The following is a 13,806-nucleotide window of genomic DNA, read 5'->3' as shown; positions in this document are numbered from 1 at the left end:
ACATTATTATAATAAAAAATATATAATTTCACGATAATAGTATAGATTATTTTGACTGCAGGTAAGTTGTTTTTTTATGTGAATTAGGTGAAAATTTCTACTTGTGTTTTATAAGAAGAAAAAAATTAATCCCTAAGTGTTATAATTTACATATAATTTTCATTCTAATATAAATATACTTTTAAATGCATAAAAAAAATTCCAGATTAAAGAAAATCATAAATAATTTATTTAAGTTAGAATATAATAAATAAATAACTATGTTTAAAAATTACTTTCAGATACTAATTTTGCTTGGAAAAAATAATAGTCGTTATGTTGATTTAATTTGATTTTTTATGTATTCAAATATATATTATTTTTGCAAAAGAAGTTTTAACTTTGATTGAAAAAGATATTTCGTAAAAAGTTTATTTTGTGAGTTCAGTGTAATTTTTCATAAGAAATTGTTCACCCATGTGTAAGTAAGTCTAATTTCACTGCATATTTTAATAAAAATATGTTTAATTGTACATTATTTTATAAATTTTACCATTTAAGTTTTTAATTTTTATATTTACCACCTCTAAAGAACTTTTTTTTTTTACAAAACTAGGTGATTTTGGAAAACTATACTAAATTAGGTGGTTTCAAAAACTATTTAACAAAGAGAAATAATTTTAACTTTTAACATTAATTTGTAACCCACATGATCATAAAATTTATAAAAATAAAAATTTAGATAATAAAATTTGTGAAAAAAACTTCAATGGTAAAATCTGAGAAATTATGAAAGTAGGGTGATGAAATTTTCGAAAATCAAACTTGAGTTTGCAAAATAATAAAATTTTGACGGTAAAATTTGTAATTATCGGTAAAAAAATATTCATCTCATTTTGTTCAATACATATAATTTTTTAATATTAATAAATAAAATTATTTTTATATCCCATAAAGGATTCTTTAACATAACAACACATTTTATTTTTTAAAAATGTTTAATGCTATTTAATAAAATTACGATTAACATGTTAAATTTTAAACGTTGATAAAACTTTTAAGGATTTTTTGAAACATTAAACATTAAAGGGTGAATTTTCGAATGTCTTGTTTATTTGATTGATTCAAATTCTTTTAACATATCATTTTGATTGATTCAAATATTAATATAAGTATAAATTCTCACTGATTGGAAAAATTGTCAAATGTGCTTATTGGATTTGATTGACACATTAAATGCTATTTAATAAAAAAATATAACTCTAAAAATTGCATACTGCAATAATAATATATTTCCAAAAATATTCCCACCTACTTTATTTTATATATATATATATATATATATATATATATATATATAATATTACTTTTTTTAACAGAAAATTATATTCTCAACCTAACATCCTCAACATATTTAATTCAATTTTTCACCATACCTTACGGGGTTTAATTTTTCAGATTTATTTATTAATAATAATTTGACTGTTAGGATTTTCTTTTTATAACTTATGAGTTTAATTTAAAAATAAATATATTTATTATAATATTTTTAATCAACAAATAAGAGGATATATTACTGTATAAGAACACAAAGGGGTGCCCAAAACCCGTTACAAAAAGAGAAGCTAAGGCTCCTGTACAAATGATACAAAACCTTGGTCCCTTTCACGATCTCGATCCTTTTTCCCACTCCCTCCTCGATCTCGCAACATGGATGGTTCTTGCAGCTCCTGAGAATCAAGGAAGAGGAGGGAAAACAAGGATAGGGTGCGTATTCAGATCTGGGAAATTATTGAAAACCTAATGAGTCTCTAAGACTGTTAGTCCTGTGTCTTCCTCTGCGGCCATTGTGCTTCTTCTGGCTTCTCTAATGCTCTCCATTCCACATCCAAATTCTCTCTTTCCCGGAATCATCTACACCCTATCATCAACAACCATAATCATGAGGGATATAAAACAAAAGTTAAGCATAATTATACATCTAGTTAACTTTACTATAATTAAATGCATAATCTAAATTATCATGTGCATGAAAAATATATTTTTCTAATAATAAAGTGTCGATAATAATATAAAAAACAAAATTAAAAATTTACTATTAATAGATTAATTAATAACCAGTTAAATATTTCTTTTAGAATATGATGAATATATAGATCCCATGAGTACACCTGCAATTTGATTGTGTCCACAAAAGATCCTCTTTAGCTGCTAGCACAATTATTAGAACACCCAATCAGACTCGTGGCAGTGAACAGTGAAGATTCTTTTGTAACATTCCTTTTCCTTTGTAATCAAATTTAAACTTGTGAACCACGTTTAACGGATTGAATATAATTGAGAATTAAATTTGTAAATAAATTTAAAGAAGATTCTAATCAAAATTTGTAATTTTATCTTTTTTTTTATAATTCATGAATTTAATTTGTGAATAAATATATTTATTATAAATTTAATTAGAGCAAAATTAACTGTATAAGTTTAATTTTCAGATTTAGTTGTTAATGATGATTTGACTGTTACCATTGTTTTTAACAATTTACAAATTTATTTTGTGTAGGTTGAAAAAAACCATAAGTTAGTGATTATAATAATATACTTCCAATACAAAATCTTCAATAATTTTTTTTTATGGATTAATGACTAATCTAATGAATGGCACTGATTAGTAGGACCATCAAAATCAAATACAAGCTTAAGTTTTTTTTACTTTCAATGCAGGACCTGCCGACTTCAGGAATTCTGGTCTCTATCAACAGTATATGGGCCAAGGTCAAGTCCAAGTATTAAGGTAGATAGATATTCCTTCGGTCCCAAAATAATGTTTTGTTTTACACTATTTATTTTACACAGATAAAATAATAATAAATAAATAATAAAATAATAATAAATAAATAATAAAATAATAATTTTAAAAATTAATCTTATCTTATCATTAATTTTATCGTCCATCATTAATATTATAAGAAATATAAATAGAAAAAGTTTAATATTACATTAAAAAATTATAATTATAATTATTTTGATTTTTTTTCTTTTATACAATAATCATAATGGACTAAAGGAAGTATTAGCTAACTAGATATTATTCTTTCATCAATACTTATTTTTTTGGTAAAATTTATTAGCCGTTGTTTTATTTTATTAATTAATCCAAAAACTGAAATAAAATTTTCTTGGACCACCAATTTAATCATTGGCTGTCTCCAAATGGTAGCGTTGAATGTGAAAAACTGAAAATTAAATTGCATCATTTGCATGGAGAAAGAAAAAATAAAAGAATGCTAATTAAGACAGTCATTTTCCTAAAAAAAATCAATACAGTGATTAAGGAATAAAAACAGAAAACAATAGTAGCATTTAACAATTTCAATATATTTTTATTATAATTTTGAATAAGTTCTTTATTTATTAATTCATGAAATAACATTTTTGAAATACTAGTTAGTACTTATAGCATTATTCAAATACGAAAATGAAACAGAAACCGACAACCCTGCAAGAGTGCAAGGTTTCCATGTGCGCCAGGTCGTACTGTTGCTGACAATGGAGAACGTGGAATCCATCCAGTCAGTGATTATTTATTACTGATTAGAATTTAGCAATAGTTTGGTATGTCTATGTCGTTTAAATTAATTATACACATGATTTTAAATTAAATCAAATTACTAGTACTTTCTTGATTCTTCACCCAAACAAAAAACTATTAAAACTTAATTATTTTCTATTAAAGTATTGATTTAATTCAGATAATTCATTATCTGCTATCTAAGCTAGCAAATCTGAAGTTGATATGATATACAGTACCTTTTTCTTGAGGAAGATATGATATACCATAAAAGTTAAAATCATGTGACCCCTTAGTTTTTGTTGTCATCTAACAGAGAAGATAGTGTCTTAAGCTGACATCTGTACTCTTCTGCAGTAACCATACCATAGGCATAAATAATCGAACTATCAAAGAAAAGAGAGCAGAATAGTGAGAGTGAGAGATGGATCAGTTTTTGTGGAGGGTGTTGCCTTTGCTTACAATCCTTGTTTCCTTTGGAGTGTTCTTCTACTTGCAGGATTCTTACACAGCACAGTTATTTCCTCTCATAAAGGTTCACTATCTATTCACTTGGTTCTTTTTTCATGCTTTTTGATTCATGATTATGTCTGCATCACCGGTAAAAGTTAAAAAATCAGTAACCTTTTAGCTCAACTATGACTTCAAAATTGTGCTCAAGACTATCTTGTTTTTGCCACTATAGTCCCTGAATTTTTTACTTAAAAGTTTGAAATTTTTGTTATGACAATTTCAACTGCCATGGTCTGAGAATTGAAGAGGATGTGGGTTTGGGGAGTTATGTAATGAGGGTTGAATATCGTTGACTTTTCGTGCTACAGTTACCGCGGGATAAGTGCAGCCTTCTTCCCCATCGCCACTTCTGGATATCCAGCAAACGTATTGTGACCCCACAAGGGATCATTTCTGGTTCAGGTTTTGCTTTTTTAAACCTTGATTATTATTATTATTATTATTATTGAGTAGTGCTATCTAGTAGGAATGTTGCTAACACGAATTGTTACGAATTCAAAAACAGACAATCAAATTAATTGTATTAACATCCAGGTAGAGAGCGGATAATAACTATCTGCAATAAATTTTAGAATCCTTACATTTTGTGCAGCTTGGTATGATAACTGTTCGTACTAAACTACTAATTATCATCATCCTTTTGTTTTACTCTTTTCATTTTGTTCCGTGAGGTTGTAAAGGTTTTGGTGTAAAGTAAGGTCTTGGAAGTTAGGAGTTAGGACTCACTTGAGTGGCACTAGCATCAATTCATTAGTGAAGAACATATTTTCTTTTGACCATTTGTTGTTTCAATTGTACATGTAAAACTTTCACCAGGCTATCACTATGTACACATGTTAATTGTTTTTAACAGTGGAGATAAATGATGGGAAAATAATATCTGTCGTTGAGGGACATGCTATTCAGGGGAAGCCTAAGCAAGAAGAAGTAATTGATTATGGAGATGCTGTTATCATGCCTGGCTTGATTGATGTGTAAGATATGGAAATCATCTTCTCGTTGTTTATTTTTGACATTAGGCAAGAATTTATTAGAGAGTAGGAATTGTGGACTAGAAGAAGACTTGATTATCAGCTCCAGTTGTTTCAATTTATGTCTAAACATGATTTTCGTGTGTCATCCTCCCTCTAATTATTTGAATTACTTACTTTGGCAGGCACGTACATCTTAATGAGCCTGGAAGAACTGAGTGGGAAGGATTTGATACTGGTACCAGAGCTGCTGCTGCTGGTATGCGGATGTTCTTCTTCTATTGATCTACACATTTTCTTCATTAGTAGTATACCTTGGAACTTGATTGGATATTTCAAGGGACATCTTGATAACTATTTCTTGTGCTTCTTAAGTGCATCTAGATTTCAAGCTTAGGACAAAGAAAACAATAACTTGTTATGACTTATCATTTTTCTCTCTCTTCTAATGATAGTTTTCCTGTCTATGTTAACTGTTTTCAATATGCATAACTTATTTAGTTTGGTTTATATGCACATTAAATAGATCTGTTCCAACACTTTCAACAGGTGGTGTAACCACAGTGGTTGACATGCCTCTAAACTGTTACCCTACAACTGTGTCTAAGGAAAAACTGAAACTTAAGGTATTAGTGATTGATCCTATATGTGTGTTTAAATAATATCCATCCTCTTTTGATGAATCTTTTCATTTCAAAGAGATATTAGGAGTTCATTCTGACATACATCATTAATTTTTTCCTTGCAATTAAAGTTCTGACAATTTTCCACTTGTTTCCAGCTTGATGCTGCAGAGGATAAAATCTATGTTGATGTTGGTATGACCAACAATCTCTGCCTTAGCATACAATTAACTGAGTTACTGAGGTATTTTTTATAATCTTATACAGGATTTTGGGGAGGCCTAATCCCTGAAAATGCACTTAATACAAGTATTCTTGATGGTCTCTTAAGTGCTGGTGTTCTTGGTGTGAAGGTATACATTTGAAAACTTATGCATTGTTATTGCTACTTTGGTTAGAGGTCAATGACATATTAAGTGGGGTCAACTTAAAGAAGTTAATTATTACATTAGATACTTCATCTAGCATTTTTATTTATTTACTCTAGTGTTGAAAATATATATGGATACTGGACATTTCCGGGCTCTGTCTCTTGTTAGTATATATCTTTGAAGTGGTTTGGCACTATCTTCCTGAATTTTTGTGTTCATTTATCATCTCATCATCTTGGAATTAAACATGATTTCTTCAAAATATGTCTTGACATGAGTTGTCTCTTCACAATGCAAGCCATCATATATCTGTAGGATAATATCTGTTGCCTTTTGGTCTGACTCTTTTTCTCCCTTTGCATTTGTAGTCTTTTATGTGTCCTTCAGGAATAGATGACTTCCCCATGGCTACTATTGACCATATCAAGGTACTTTCCTTCCAAAGTATGAGTTGTAAAATTATAGCTGAGATTTTTTTCTAATCAGTTCATTGCACTTCTTTATATTTCTTTGCATACCCAATTCTGCTTACGTTACAACATGGCATGGGATTGTTCCTTTGCTTGATATACTGTGGTTTGCTAGCATTACTTTTCACTCATAAAAGATCTTCTAGGGTAATGTTTTATATTAAGGAGCCTCTTTCCTTTCTGGCCTTGTTCAATTGTTTTACAATTTGTCAGGCAGGATTGTCTGTGTTGGCAAAATATAGAAGGCCTATAGTTGTGCATGCTGAGATTCAACAAGATTTTGAAAATCATTTGGAGCTTAATGAGGATAACCTTGATCCACGTGCTTACTTGACCTATCTCAATACCAGGCCACCTTCATGGTAAGGCATTTTAAGTCTTTGATTTCTGAATAAATAAACATGCCATTAAGCCATAAATTTATTCCAGATAAATAATTTGTTATGCTTGTTCCTTCTGTCATGTCGAGACATAAAATTGGTTAGACTATTGCTTAAACACATCCTAAGGTTTTACAGCTGAATTAGCTCACCAAAGGCTTTGGTTCGAATTGGTAATTAGCTCTCTTCTTTGAGGGAAAGGTGTGGGCTTCCTAATTGAGTTGAAATATGAGCCTCAATGAGGTGAAGGCTGTGACTGAGGGTGTTGAGAACATAAAAGCACCCCTGTTCTAGAGCATTGTACTTATTTTTAATGCAAAAGAGCCTTGTACTTTTTATAACATGAAGTGGTTAGGAAGACATGACTCTCAAGATGTTTTGGAATATTTTAAGAGAACCTAGCCGTATGAAAAATCAGTCCAGTATGTTTATCTATGATGCATTCTATTTGAAATCTTGGATGAGCACAATATCATGTATCTTTAATTGGCAGAATGCTCATTAAGTTTCCAGAAAAAAATATTTTAGCTCTTTACTTTTCCAGGGAGGAGGCAGCCATTAAACAACTTGTAAGTGTTACGAAGGACACAAGAAAAGGTGGCCCTTTAGAAGGAGCACATGTTCACATCGTCCACTTGTCTGATTCAAGTGCTTCCTTAGATCTGATTAAGGTTTTGTGTGCATTGAGTTGCCTGATTAAAATTAAAAATGGAATTTACCAATTGATATGAGTGCTGATGCTATAAATTTATCTTGTACAGGAAGCAAAAAGTCATGGTGACAGCATAAGTGTTGAGACTTGTCCTCATTACTTAGCTTTCACGTCTGAAGAGATACCAAATGGGGATACTCGTTTTAAGTGTTCCCCACCCATTCGTGATGCATACAACAAAGACAAATTATGGGAGGCTGTATTAGTACGCTTCCTCTCCAAAAATACAAACTATTCTCTTTCTTTTATGATCATTTATGATCTCATCTGTTTTTTACATGTTTTATTATTCATTTCAGGAGGGACACATTGACCTATTAAGTACTGATCATTCACCAACTGTGCCTGAACTCAAGCTTATGGAGGAGGGTGACTTCTTAAAAGCTTGGGGGGGCATATCATCTTTGCAGGTTAGTGATTTTTCATGCAGTGAAGTTAAACACTTTTCTTACTGCAATAATATAAACCTATTTGAAATCAATTGTAAATCTACAAGTTTATCATTGAATGAATACTTAGTCACAGTCATATGGAGAATACAAATATCTGGTGAGTATATCCATTGTAGTTTTATTATTTGTAATTATCCATTGTTTTAGTATTCGTTCTAGTGATATAAAATATTCTTGAGATTCCACTGAATGACGATAATGGGCATTTGGAAGAGCTTATGAATACTTCCTTTTGGAAGACTTCCTTAAGTTCTTCTAGCTCATTTCAATACACTTCTGGTGTAGCTTATCAAAATAAGCTCTTCTAAACTTATTTGATTGAGTTTCATGATCAAATTTATAAATAAACCTTCACGTGATAAGAGCTTAATTTGCTTACACAAATGCAACCTAAAACTGTGGCTTTCAAAGACAATTTTATATAAAAATGTTTTGAAGTTGTAACTAGAGGATGAGAATAAAGCATGCAGTCATCCTAAGGACCATGGTGATTGATTTATGCCATATTTTAATCAGAAAGCCATGAGATAGTTTCCTTTTTTCAGATTTTCAGTTGAATTTGATATGTTTTATATTGCAACTATGGATGTTATAATTGGTCTAAGGACTAACTAATGTTCTATTGGGAGACATGTAGTTTAATCTTCCAGTGACGTGGTCATATGGGAAGAAATATGGACTTACTCTGGAACAATTGTCTTTATTGTGGAGCAAGAAACCTGCAACACTGGCGGGGTTAGAATCAAAGGTGTTTCCTTCTTTGCCTCTGACTTAGTATAGTATAATTAATAATTATAGTTTTATTCCCTTGATTCTGAATATATACACTATAAAAAAATATTGCAATCTGATTAACTAAAATAAACTGCATTTTAATTTTATTATTTTCATTTCTACTTGGAACAATGTTAGTTAGCATTATTCTTTTGAAGCAAGTAACTGAAAATATAAATAAAAGAAATATTATCTCTATGATTTGGTTGCGTAATTTTTATTTTCCTTAAGAAGGCTGTGTGACAAGACACTTGAATATTTACTCGTGAGATTGTCAAGTCAATGTGTATGCTTCTATGAAAATAATTCCAATTCAAGTCTAACTAAATTTTCATTTATGCTTTAGGGGACCATTGCAGTTGGAAACCATGCAGATATTGTAGTTTGGCAACCAGAGCTGGAGTTTGACCTGGATGATGATTATCCTGTTTTCATCAAACATTCTGTATGTTTACCCTGTTATTAAACTCATTCTGTCTATGACTTTCTTTGTTCTTAATTGTAAGTTAAACTTAAAACCATTTCAAACTGTTTATATGGTGGCTTCTTGCTAATGTTTTCTTGTTTGTCAAATTGCAGTTGATCAGAAAAATAGATGCTAGAGGAACCAAATTGTTCCTCCCACTACTTCTATAAAAAAAAAAAGAAAAAAAGTTCCTCTCATTCTAAACCATATCATTTATTTATTGATTTATTTTGCTGATTCCTTTGCTCTTAGGAGGAACCATTAAAAAAAAGATTTTTCACCGTTTCATAAAGATCCAGTGCTTCTCACTTTATTAATAAATCCTGTTTGTATTATATGATTTTTCATGTTATGAAGAAAATATATTTGGCTGTTTTTGTGAATCCCATATGTAAAACAATGACCTTTTGGTATTTAGGAGCTCTCTGCTTACATGGGAAGAAGGTTATCCGGAAAAGTTTTGGAGACTTTTGTCAGAGGAAACCTTGTGTTTAAGGATGGGAAGCATGCTCCTGCACCCTGTGGTGTTCAAATTTTAGCCAAATGAGTTAGTTAAATATTGGTGATCCCCATTACTTTCCAAACTCATCTCAATTTCATTTGGTTCTCTAAGAGTTCATGATATGCTAATCATGATCCTTATTCATGTTGTAGACAGGTTTCTTTCAGATGCTAGTTTCGTTGGGACCTAAATAAGAGATGGAAGTAGCTGCTGGCGTCGACCATTGACCTAGCATTCTCCTTCTCATAGACTAGTGCATTACCATATGTATTATTGTCGTTTGAATGTTAGGACAATGACATAATAATGTTCTTTTCTTGAATGTGTATGTAGGTTACAATTGTACAAATTCTAAAGTTCCTCTCTTCGCATATCATTTCATGAAAAGAATATGCATGTTTCCTAACTAAGAAGCATCATGTTAACATAGTCCTGATCAATTTGTAAGGGAATATAACAGAGAAGAAAAAAAAAGAATCCTCTCGTCCATTTGAAATCTTGCAGTTAGATTCTTCTTCTTTTAGTACATGGGAGGCAGAAAAACAGAAATAAAAACTAGCCACCAGACTAGATAAAAGATGACAAGCAACATCAAACAATCTTATCATGCTGTGTAGCTTTAGCATTTTTTTTGGGCTGATATGAAATCAATTTTATTTTGAACCTTTTTGTTTCGAAATGGTGTTTCCTCTTACGATTATTGATCATTTTTTCCTACTGAAGCATATATACTGAAAATTATTCATTTTGAAAACAAAATATATCTCACCAAAAAAATTATTATAAATTAAATTTATAGATTATTTTTTAACATGTAAAATAGATTATGTGATAGATTATTGATTTTTTAAATGAATTTTACTTTTCATACTTGACCTCTCCTTTCATGTGATCTGATGACTCTGTCCCTGCACATGAAAGGATAGTGTAGAAGAGTAAATAGCAAAATTCAATTTATGGTGATAGATATGTTTACATGTTACTGTTAGTTAACCGTATAACACGAAAAAGAATTATTAGTTTATCAAATTATTTAGCAAATTATGGAAAAGATTCAACAAAAGACAAGCAAACCTACTATGTATCTTACGTCAAACAACATGTGAACTGTGAAGTAACTCTCAACGTAGCAAAAAAACAAGACACATAGCGGATTTACTCGTCAAGTTTCAATTGAAATATCTTTTTTGGTACAAGTTCCTGTTGAATTGAAATATGCTACACACAAAGAAAAACACTTGCAATTAATTGGTTGTCAAGGGTATCTCGAAAAGTTAAAAGATCAATAATTCTTTTAACAATTCAAAATTAGAAAAAAAACTTGATCATATACTGTGAAAAAATAGTAAAAAATAGAATGATTAATCCTTTTTCTTTTACTTTTGGAAGGGTGCTATTACACCAACAGCCCGCCATGCATGTGGTCCACGGGCACCACATCGTACTGTTGCTGACATTGAAGAGCGTGGAATTCACTGATTAGGAATGGGATGCATATGGATTTATTTTCTCTTTTATTATTCTTCGCAAGGCTTTGTTCTTTGGTTTAGACCCATAGGATAAAGTGAGACTTAAAAAAAATTAAATTAAATTAGTTATACATTTTATTTTTTTAACTAAAATAAATTAAGAAAATTTGATTTTTTTTATTCAAGTATATATTGATTCAACTTAGATAAAACATACTACCTTCCTATTATTACTTATTTCTTATATATATATATATATATATATATATATATATATATATATATATATATATATATATATATATATATACACACACTAGAGGTAGTATCAAAAAATGAGTAATTTCATCTATCATCAGAATATTTTTTTTTATAGATTATATAATTATAACAATTTTGATTTTTATATTTAATTTAATACCATTTTTTTATTTCAATTCAAAATAAATGTAAACTAAGTTTTCTATAACGTTTTAAATGACGGATAAAAGTTCTCAAATAATTTACAGTAATATTTATGTATGTACATATTTTCAAAATTGCATAATCTTACTAAAAAGTTAACTATAAATAATATGATAAAAAATAATTTCTTTGGTACCCTCATAAATTTTGAGGATTTTGGTATGCAAATTTTTAACCAACAGTTATTAAGTTACATTATCATGTCATTATTTTGATATTTAGTAATAAATTTATTATATATTTCAATCTGTTAAATGACATATCAGTTTTGTTAGACGACCCTTTTAACATCACAACTCTCATCTGAATGCTCCTTTGTGCCATTTCATTTGAAGCCTTTTACTAAGACTGGAATTTTTACACCAAATATACCAAATCGTGTTTTTTTTTTTTCTCTTTCTCTCCAAACCCCAAAACGCTATTGTGATTGTGCAAACACCTTCATGACTGTGTTGTGTCAAAACTGAAAACTCCAATATGAGTGTGTCGTAATTCTTCCCTCCACATGTGTTATCGTTGCCTACATATATAGGAAGTGCAAAAAAGAGAGAAATAGTAAATCAAATGCTGCCTTTTGGTACCAACCATAGGTGGCGGGGAAACTATAGTAACGAGCAATCAATAGACAGTCCCAGGTATTTAACTGTGATGATGAGTTTCGTCAAAGAATTAGGTAAAAAAGTAATAATTGACAGTTCCATGTATTTAACTCTGATGAGTTTCGTCAAAGAAATTAAGTGAAAAGTAATTATAAGTTTTAATTAACAACCAGATAGAACGTAAGAGATTAATTGATTAAGTGGAATACGAAGAAGGAAACATAGCTTCGATACCAATCAATTGTAGTCTGTCATTTTTTGGTTTAGTGGTGAGCTATAATTTCGGTTAGACTGGATTACATTGATTAAGCACTGTTTTTATATTTTTCCGTACGATAATTAATTTGAAAATTCCTTTGAATTCCAGTAAATATTTCTAATAATTAAATATCAAAATTAAAATGAATAAAAAAATTTAACTTAAAAACTATTGGTTAAAAATCAACAGTATTAGAACCCCCAAAATTTGTGGGATACCAAAAACATTCTCACAATAAAATTTATCACATAATAATTTAAAGTTTTTTTTAAATATGTAAAAAGAATTAAAAACTTGAATGAGAGTCTAAGGTGGCTGCCTTTTGGCCTTGTGTAGCCATGACCTTGACTTAGTTAAAAATTAATTCTTTTGATTCTTATTAAAAAAAAGTTAACTCTTTAAGTTTTGATTGTTTTGTATACATATCAAATCAAAATATTTTCTTTTATTCATAGCTTATTTTAATAAATTTTAAAATGTGTGAAATTACTTTAAATTTTTTATTTGAATCTAGCAGTTATTTTTTTTAATAGAGAAATATGAATTAAAAAATATTTTATTAATCTTGAAATAATTGAAGTTTTTAGAAAGTTAACTAATGCAGTTAGTAACATTAAATTTATTTCTTGTCAATTTTTTTAAAATTTATTAAAAATTTATATTAGTATTTTCTAAAATCATCCTCAAGATTAATGAGACTCATAATCTCATCTTTTCCACTTAATTAATTATCTGTGTTATTTATCTGCTTCCATCTTTAAGAGGGAGAAAGCTTTTTTCCTATTAATTTATAGTATTTATGGTTAATTTATTGACTTCAAAAACTATAAAATAATTAAAAATATTTTGATAAAAAATAATTAATATAAAAATAATTTGAAGAGAATATTTTGTAAAAAGGGAGAAACAAATTTCTCAAAAGAATGGTCTATATAAGAGCAAAGATAGTACCATAAGCATTAATAATACTTGTAATTATTATCCTTGCTATGAAAAAATTAAAAAAATTAATTCAATTTGAAATCAACTATATTTTTAAAACAATATGAAATGAATTACTATAAGACATTGAAATTATTTAATTACTAGACTTTAATTGACAAATTTATAGTTTAAAATGTTAGAATAATAAAATAAAAATTAATGAGTTACGATCAGAATAAAATTCAAATAGAAGATAGAAGGTGAGGTGGATGGTTAAATGAGAAGTAAAAGAGAGAAATGAAGCATACT

At 29.1% G+C, this 13,806-nt stretch overlaps 1 protein-coding gene across 3 annotated transcripts; it reads left to right on the top strand.

The window, feature by feature from the left end:
• The first annotated feature begins 3,481 nt into the window (after positions 1-3,481).
• LOC114373852 (allantoinase-like) lies at positions 3,482-10,187 on the top strand. Of its 3 annotated transcripts, XM_028331403.1 has the most exons (17): positions 3,482-3,591; positions 3,905-4,082; positions 4,369-4,462; positions 4,914-5,034; positions 5,217-5,290; positions 5,581-5,657; positions 5,813-5,849; positions 5,922-6,007; positions 6,394-6,453; positions 6,709-6,857; positions 7,420-7,546; positions 7,637-7,792; positions 7,887-7,997; positions 8,677-8,787; positions 9,160-9,258; positions 9,698-9,841; positions 9,934-10,187. In XM_028331403.1, exons 2-16 carry the CDS (start codon positions 3,972-3,974, stop codon positions 9,824-9,826), a joined length of 1,542 nt encoding a protein of 513 aa, XP_028187204.1. In that variant the 5' UTR covers positions 3,482-3,591; positions 3,905-3,971; the 3' UTR covers positions 9,827-9,841; positions 9,934-10,187. The 3 variants fall into 3 exon arrangements, with proteins under 3 accessions (XP_028187204.1, XP_028187205.1, XP_028187203.1); XM_028331404.1 differs by lacking the exon at positions 3,482-3,591 and having other exon boundaries at positions 3,800-4,082; positions 9,938-10,187; XM_028331402.1 differs by lacking the exon at positions 3,482-3,591 and having other exon boundaries at positions 3,800-4,082.
• Positions 10,188-13,806: the final 3,619 nt, after the last annotated feature.

The sequence above is a fragment of the Glycine soja genome, chromosome 11, assembly GCF_004193775.1.
Source record: "Glycine soja cultivar W05 chromosome 11, ASM419377v2, whole genome shotgun sequence".
Taxonomy (NCBI): Eukaryota; Viridiplantae; Streptophyta; class Magnoliopsida; order Fabales; family Fabaceae; genus Glycine; species Glycine soja.
The sequence above is the reverse complement of the archived record's forward strand: the minus strand, read 5'-3'. Positions and strand labels throughout refer to the sequence as shown.

Coding starts and splice junctions, on each gene's coding strand:
- LOC114373852 (XM_028331403.1), top strand. CDS start 3,972: ATGGATCAGTTTTTGTGGAGGGTGTTGCCTTTGCTTACAATCCTTGTT. Junction 4,463..4,913: donor AGGGATCATTTCTGGTTCAG/GTTTTGCTTTTT, acceptor TGTTTTTAACAG/TGGAGATAAATGATGGGAAA. Junction 6,008..6,393: donor CTGGTGTTCTTGGTGTGAAG/GTATACATTTGA, acceptor TTGCATTTGTAG/TCTTTTATGTGTCCTTCAGG.